Raw genomic sequence first — 8,693 nt, 5'->3', positions numbered from 1 at the left:
TTTCGGAAATGATTAAAACTGAAATCAAACTTTCAATCTCTGTTTTGTAATCAATATTAATAAAGACCATGTCTATGCAATCATGTTATTGTTATTAATAAAATAAAACATTCATTGAAGTTATTCTGTGATAGACTTTTATTTAAGAAGAATAAGCACACAGTGCAAGGCTAGGACAAATCACAGTATTATATTCTTTGCAAATAAAAAGCACTTAAAAACTGCTTTTGCTTCATAAAATAACCTCCAGCATGTATGGGTGTGTTGTTCCTGTATGAGTGTGTCTCTGTGCGCTGGCAGTGTGTGTGAGCTGATACTGCTTGTGCAGCAGTTCTGGGATTAACCACATCAGGATTATCAGATTGTTTCAGAGCTGCCAGAATAGACAAGATGACAGCTTCATATAGGGCACCACACTCACTCGTGCACACATACGCACACACACGCGCGCACTTAATCCGACTCTCCTTGCTGAACTCAGATAACCCATACTCGGGGAATTTGCGACGTACAAAAGGAAGCCGACACTACAAAGCAGTCAAAAACTTCTACCTTTAATATATAATTCATGTGACATTTTAACAGGTTCCTAAGCATTTCATTGCAGTTTAGTACAAACTCTACAGCCGTGAGGTGAATAATACAGTGCACATGGGATGAACTTCAGCATCATGTGATTTAACAACTTTGAGCCAAATGTCAAAAAGCATTTAATACACGTGTGTGTGTGTGTGTGTGTGTGTGTGTGTGTGTGTGTGTGTGTGTATGTATGCGTGGGTGAATGCTAAATCCCTTTAAACTGAATGTACTCTCTTCTAGATAAAATAAAAGGTACTACACATCTCCTGAACAGATTCTCTGATGGTTACACATCCACGAGGACCTGCACAGAGGAGATGTTTGTTTCAGTGTCTGTGCAGGGCTTGATAAGATTCCCTATTTGTTGCCTTGTTTTGGCTGTGTGCGAGGACGCTGCTGCATTGGATGGAATGTAAATCAAGTCTAACATGTCAAAACACAACAGGTGTTTTACCCGCCACCTGCCAACTCACACCACCAAGAAACCTCAAACACATCCCCTCCCCTGAATCCCTTCTTCCTCAGCTCATATTTAAAGATTTTTTCCCCTCTAACTAGCAGGAGCAGGGGTTGCAGCTTTCTCTGCGTCTGCAGCCTCAGAGGAGCCTTCGGCAGCACTGGGGTCCACCTGTCCAAACTTTAGCATGGCAAGGGCTTGGACTTTGAGGTCCTCAAAGGTGTCCTTCACACCCTTCTCCAGGAGATAACCCTCACTTTCGTCCTCTGGGTTCTCCAAAGCCATGGCTGATTCCACAGCCGTCTGCAGGTAGCGCAGGCTCAGAATAACTGACAGCTAGACAGAAAAAAAACAATAAAATGATCACAGAAGGGAGAGGTTTTCCTTATCATTTGAGAGGTGTCGTAAGCTGCACAGATTGAACAGAAAAAGTTACAACATGACCTGCATTGCTCAGCAGGCCCTGGACTGAACTCGGTTTGAACTTTTTGCACTTGTACATCAACTCTTTGCCTGTTGGGCTACTTGCTCACATATTTCCTTTTTGTGTGCTCTGATGAATAATGGGATAAGATGTTTGCTGCTTTTTCTTTTTCTCTTCTCTCTTCTTTGTACTAGAACTGAGCTGCCATGCTGTACCAGAACAATTATCATCAACTGATGTGTGGCAATAATAATAAAGTATCACGTATCAAGTAAAGCCCCCTAAGGCAAATTGTAATTTGTGATATTGGGCTATTTAAATAAAATTGACTTGACTTGAATCATATCAATAATTACTGAAAGAATTCGAGCATGAAGATGAGTGAGTCATTTTGAATAAGTATTACAAACATTAACACTTTTAATGAACAGTGGGTTAGGGACTGTGTAGTCTCACATCATATTTAAATTTTACTTCAGGCTGCCTTTGCACCATATTAATACACATTAAGATTAAAAGTCCCCCTCCACTCAAAAATGTGTTTTTCTTCTGTTTGTCTCATAAAATGTCTGACTTTGACTATACTTATATCAGTACAAAGTTTGTCAGTAGAGAGGTGTTTTACATCTCTCTACTGAAGGGGACAATGTCTTTGCACTTCCCTAAAATCTAAGATTCAAGTGTATGCTGGGAAAATTAGATTAGGTATGCCACTAATATTAACGCCAACTGCTGTGTCTGACACAGGAATCATGTATATCAATGGGGGGCATACTTCGAAACAACACTAAGTTAACATAAGCATAGTGAAAGTTTTAACAGCAAACATGGTTGTGTGATGTTGAGGCAAATTAAATTAAAGCTTTGTTCCACTAATAAAACCCATCATTGCAGATATTATTGTATGTGCGTATGTGTAAATGATGCAATACAGTGCATATAACACTTGAATCGGGAAGGCTGCAATCATGTATCCAATGCACTGATGAGAGTAAAGAAGGAAGTAGTACAAAGAGCCAAAGTCTGCGAAAGGATGCAGATTTGGGTGGTGGGTGGGTCAAACACACACAGGAATTTCACCCAGGAGATCGGTGTTTGTATCCTGTGTGCAACTAAGTAAACTTGGGTTATGTTAAGGTACGTTATCACTACGTTTCTTCTCCTAAACCTAACCTACATGACTATATCTAACTTCATGACGCCCAACCATGTTTCCTAAATCTAACCTACTTAACTTTCCATTAAGTATGTAACGTGAAAACGCCATTTGCCATTCGAATGCAAATGTGTATATAAACCATTTTCAGTGTTTTCTTAACTATTATTTTGGAAAACTATGTTTGACAATATATTAGTATTTTTACATAAAAAAGTGTCTGGATGAAGACTTCAGGGTTAAGGTCAGGGTGCACTTTCCTAAAATTTTTCTAAAAGCTTAAATTTAAATTCCTACACACCTTCCCCACTAAAATAACTTTCATACAATCCCTTGCACAAAATGGGTTCACATCTCCAGAGTTTGAGAGTAAACACCGCTGCAGTCCGAATAAAAACGAAACAAAAGAGCTGTGACACAGTCAGCGCTGTAAAACATATTTTCAGTTTTATCTCCTGCTTCCTTTTCCCTCTCTTGCTTGATCTTGCAGCTACATGATTCAGAGCAGGTTTTTGGCTTTTGCTTGAAAATCAGACGTTATCTACAACTCAGCTTGAGGCCTCGTTAGCTTTCTGCACGGCAGCCATCCATCCCCATCATGGTGGACTAGAAAAACAGCCGTACTGAGCTGCTGTGTTTAAAAGAATAGATTGTTTGGCTGGCTTCAGGCAGTGTGGTAATGATGCTCTGTTAAGCATGTGTATGGGTGTCCTGTTCTGGCCGGAGGTCCTGTTTGTTATTTGAAGAGAACGCGTAGTCGATATTGTGATTTGACAAAGGAGTGAAAGTACATGTCTGATTAAAAGACAGAAATCAATGTGTGTCAGTGAGGGTTTCTTTCTCTCGGTTGTCATGGCATCAAGAGACAACTGTTAATTCAAATTCAGGGGGTTTTCAATGTGTGAGAGTAATTCTGGTGCCTGGAGAAGCAAATATCACAGTTTTATTCAGTTAAATGAACACTGTGTCTCGGATAAATACTGTATTTTCCCACCAGTGCATCCCACCTGTATTAGGATGACTGACAGCACGCCAGGACCAGTTGAGTTCATCAGCTCCATGTAGTAGTCGGTCAGAGCCTGCCTGCAGCCACGGTTGTACAGGTTGAGTTCTTCTGCTTGGTACTCGTAGTTGTAGTGAGCGTTGTTATCTGTCAGGTGGTACTGCAGGCAGGGGCGAGGGGAAGCAGGGTTACAGCAGCTGAAAGGAACGCCATCCAACAGGAAACGGCCGTCCACATTACTCCTGATACGACTGGAGAAAACAGATTCGAAAAAAAGTTAGAAATGGGAGAAGAGTAAGAGAAGAGAGAAAGAAGAGAAGAAAGTTAACCCTTTGAAACCTGAAAAAATATGTGAATTTGTAAAGAATACAAAATATGGGAAGAAGGCAATAACACGAAAGAAGACATGACCAAAAAATTAGCAAGAAGTTTGTAAGAAGCACAAGAAAAAAGAGACAGAAAGAAAAGAAAAGCAAAGAACAACAATAAAGGAAATGACCTGGCAAAAAGGTGCTTAAAAATCCTAATTTTGTAATATAATTTTCAGATCATTATGAATGTAGTTTTTTTCCCTAGCCTTTTTTAATTTTTTCCCTCCATATTTGTCCTTAACTTCTTAAAAACAATTTTCTAAAGCCACTAATTTCTTGCAATTAATAAAACAATTAATAAAATACCAAGATGCTCATTGCCTTGTTTTTGAAATAAATTGCACCAATTTGTTTAGAGTTCAGAGGCTGAAATACTTGTGAAAGGCATCTGAAAGAAGCACAAGAAAAGTGATGTCCCTCCAGGTTTAAAAGGGTTAAAGGCCTGACTGAGAGCTCAATACACACTTAACATTAGTGAGAAATGAGCAGCGCCTCTCTACAAGTGCCATCACGTCATAACCTTTCAGTTTACTCATTCCTTTTCACTTATTTCATCTTTTACCAACCTTTCTCTGCCTGCTTCACGACCAACCTTTCCATCCATTTCTGTCATCCTCATCAAAAGTAAAGGCCAGATCTATTTTTAATACCCCTAACTTCACATCATCCTCTTCCTCCATCCGTCCTCTATAACTTATTGTTTGACCTTTTTGGATGTGAAGTCTAGTCATCTGTCATTCATCTCTGTTTTCTCTTCCTGTATGGCTCTCATCAGTCCAGTTTCCTCTCTCCTCCCTGCATCTCATAACTCGCTGTGCTTTGATTCACTCACTCCTTGACGTCCTTGGAGGTGAAGTCCAGGTATCTGTTGCTGACCCACTGAACTTCAAACCAGTCCTTGAAGTTGTTGTTTCCACAACAGCGAAACTCCATCTGCAGACGATCGATGGTCTCTTTCTGGAAACAACGCCCCGGCACATCTGTGTCCTTGTAAAACCGAATACCGTTCCTGAGGCCAACCTGACAGTAGAGAGAGAAGAATGAAAGAGAAAAAAGGGGATGTTTCATTCAGTGATTTATTGTGCTGGATAAAGACGCAGCTGTGTTCTTTTTCTATCAGTTCAAAGACAAACATAAGATTGAGATTTTAGTCTAATTTGAAACCTGTTTTATTAAATGATGTTTGGTTTGCTGGAAATATTATTTCACATTGTAAATCAATTTTGACAATTCTTAAAAATACGAACACTAACAATTTTGAGGGCTGATTTTTTCAGCATTTAAACAAGGGCAAAAGTTTTAATCCTACACTATATTGTAGGGTAATACATTTAAAGTGTGTAAGATTTAGTGGCATCTAGCTGTGAGGTTGCAGATGCAACCAACTGAAACTCTTTTGTGTGCAGAGAATATCGAAAAACTACGGTGGTCAATGCAAAAATGCTAAAAACGGCAATGGCCCGATCTAGAGCCAGTGTTTGATTTGTCCATTTTGGGCTGCTGTAGAAACGACATGATGGACTCTGTGGAAGAGGACGAAAAGGTATAGCTGCGGTTGGAACAGCTATGTGACTCGCCCATTGTCTGTCCATGACCAGCCCCCTTCACTTGGTCTGAAAGCAGAAAGTTAGTGTAGCTAGATATGAAGTGCTAGGTTAATAAAGAGGCAGTTAAAGATGGGATAAGGGTAATGATAATGGTTGCATTTCATTACTTAAAAGGTAAATCAGGTCATCATGTATAATGAATAAAGCAAATAGATAAAGTGGAGTATTGGTATGTTTGGCCAAACATTTAGTACTGCAAGTTGCATGGCTAAAAAAGGCTCATTATATGCTAATGAAAACCGTTATGAATATTATATTTCATATCTGCCAATAGATGCCTCTAAATCCTGCACACTGGACTTTAATGAATTTGAAATTTCAGAAAATTGTGAATATTTTCTGTTATACCGATAAATGCACATGTTTTGTTCTGGTTATAAAATTTTGTTTCTTTCTTTTTTTTAAATTCCTATCCGCATCTATTGTTCAACTTGCAGGACTATGAACCTTTTCTCTGCAGCCTAAACCCACTTAACTCTTACATTTTCATCTTTTATTTTAGACAGTTGTCTGTCTCTCTCAGCCGCAGCAGCTTTAGGTTTTGTTTTGTGTTTTCCATGAGGATCAGAAAACGCCATCCTGTCATCACAAGGCCATACTGATCTACCCTTTCACCTGACCTCCTCCAATCATTACTAGTGACCCCCACCCACCTTTAGGGACTCCTCCAGGCGTCCCTGCAGGGCAAAGCTGAGCACCACAACAGTAAGGAGCAGGACACACAGCACTGCAGCTACAGCAAACCAAGCCAGCAGGAAAACTTTCCAACGGGGGAAGCGGGTTGCGTCCAAGGAGTCCTGACACACGCGGCTGGCAACCCAGTTGGTACCAATGGAGGCCAGGCCCACCATCATCAGGATGTTGGGCACCACATGGATCTCTGTGTTGTCCATCACCTCGAGGAAGAAGAGAGCACAGTCAAAGATAATACCAGCCACAGGAGCAGCAGCCAACTGCAAGTCACTTTGTCATTTCCTCTGCACTCTTTAGCAAGTAATAATCCTGCATTCAATTAGCCTTATCTATTCTAAAAATTACCTTGGCAGCCAAGAGATTCAATTAGCTGCTGATACGCTGGATGCAAAGGCTACTACGGCAGTGTGATGACAAATTTAATTCATTGCCCTGGTTACAGAAAAGTCAATTATAGACTGAGTTTATTATTGGCAGAGTATTCAGAAGCCTGGCAGCCATAAAGGGCCTTTGCCCCATTGTTGTTTTAAAAATTACCATTAAGAAACTCAGCTCATGCCGGCCACTTGTAACATCATCATTCTGCAATCCAGCTGGGTGAGTTTAGGACAAAAATTTTGGAGATGTGGACTAATTATTTTTGTCAAACATCTGCACAAGTTAAGTATGTAGAGTGGAAAACAAACTACCTAAATGATGTATTTGCATTTTCAGCTCTTGTAAATTCTGTAAGATCATTCCTGATACTACTCTGTTGGTCACATCTTCACACTGGGCTTTTGCTTTGACAAAATTAAATACATTTACACCATAAACTGAAGCAGAAAATGCAGAACTTGTCAGTTCGCAAAATTAAGTGTTTAATTCCTCTTAACTTACAGTGTGATATTGTTGTATGAATCAGTAGCCTACATATAAAATACTACTGGTTCCTACTAGTAGCCCACTTACTAGTTAATGTAGTGGAACAAGGGAATAACTGGGGATTTCAAAGGATAAATGACTTGGGGCCTGTTCTGTGAGTGTCTTTGGAAGTATTGGACACCGATGCGATATGTTAGAGGAAAGGCAACTACTAACTAACTACTAAAAAGTGATTTTGAAACTAAACAGATACAGGTGTCCACTAACAATTGATCAGATTTTTTAGAGCATAACCCAAATGTGAAAGGAACAAGAAGTGAATTTTCCCAAAATCCTGCCTCCCCAGCATGGTTGGGACAGTGGGTAAGGTCAGTTGAGACACCTTGCTCTTTTTATAAAGAAAAATACTGCAGTTTAAATTTGAACACCTCATAGTTACAATGCCATCTCACTAATTTATTTGAGAAATGTTGCAGAAAATGCATAAATCGGTGCATAAACATCTTATTGCAGGGAATGGATTGTTTGTTTTTTTCAAAATGTTCTGATGGAGAAACGTAACTTACACCCTTTTTTACACTAACTCAATAAGACTTTGCTGCACACTAGATATCATGGAATCTCTCATTGGAGATCAATTACTATCAGCATGTGTTCATGGCCTGCAGCTTTCCTGTGCAGCTCACTGGATATCAATGCCTGCAACCTGCTCAAATCGATCAGAGATCAATCCAGCCCAACGACCAGCAGATTGGACAAATGCACCGTTCTCGTAGAGGTCAAAACCTCAACATGCTGGTCACGTCACCTAAATTCAATACACATTGAACCCCCAAGACTTTGGAAAAAAGTGTTGATTTTTACAACAGCCTTTTAAAATCCTCACAACTTTACATGCACGAGTGCACCTAAGTGTCACTGTTTGCATGTTTACACTGTCTGCTGCCTGTTTGTATTTGTGGATTAAAATGTAGAGCTTAAGTTTAAATAAAAGTCACAGATAAGCGGCAGAACAGCAGACTCAGTCAACAACCATCAGCAAAGGCAAAGGTCTGAACACATAAACCTATGTTTGTGTAACTTTGAATAAACGCCATGTGTTTTCCACGCCATTGTTTTTAAGCCCCCGCGAGTCTCTTAAGTTGCATAAATTTGTGTGCACATGAGAGTATTTCCCTCTCTCTACCTCGGCCCTACGGAGCAGCTCCGTCTTAAGGTAAACACCCAGACAAAAGATGATGGCCCCCCACATCACTGCCATCCAGGACAGCAGCCACAGGCCCTGCGCCAGGCGCACCCGCCGCTGCTGGGTGAACTTTATCTTCAGCAGCACCATGGCTCACTACCATGCAACACAAAGACAGAAGAGAAGAGTAAGAGAAGGGCAGCAGTACAGTTCAGTCAATTCTGGTCAAAAAATGAGATTCAATCCAGAGGAGGCCAGCTGCATGTAAAGCAACAAACCCAATAGAGGTCACAAGAGGGGGTTTTCAGAGTCGCAGAAACACAGTGGTCAATGCGGGCCTTGTTGTTTGGTGA

General features: G+C 40.3%; 1 protein-coding gene across 1 annotated transcript; it reads right to left on the bottom strand.

Annotated features, from left to right (window-relative positions):
• Positions 1-1,129: 1,129 nt before the first annotated feature.
• On the bottom strand, positions 1,130-8,490 carry rom1b (retinal outer segment membrane protein 1b). Its single transcript, XM_042493961.1, has 5 exons — positions 8,341-8,490; positions 6,251-6,493; positions 4,823-5,010; positions 3,624-3,870; positions 1,130-1,372 (listed from the first exon to the last, which is right to left on the bottom strand). Exons 1-5 carry the CDS (start codon positions 8,488-8,490, stop codon positions 1,130-1,132), a joined length of 1,071 nt encoding a protein of 356 aa, XP_042349895.1.
• Positions 8,491-8,693: the final 203 nt, after the last annotated feature.

This window comes from Plectropomus leopardus, chromosome 9 (assembly GCF_008729295.1).
Source record: "Plectropomus leopardus isolate mb chromosome 9, YSFRI_Pleo_2.0, whole genome shotgun sequence".
NCBI classification, from domain to species: Eukaryota; Metazoa; Chordata; class Actinopteri; order Perciformes; family Serranidae; genus Plectropomus; species Plectropomus leopardus.
This window is presented reverse-complemented; position numbering and strand designations above follow the sequence as displayed.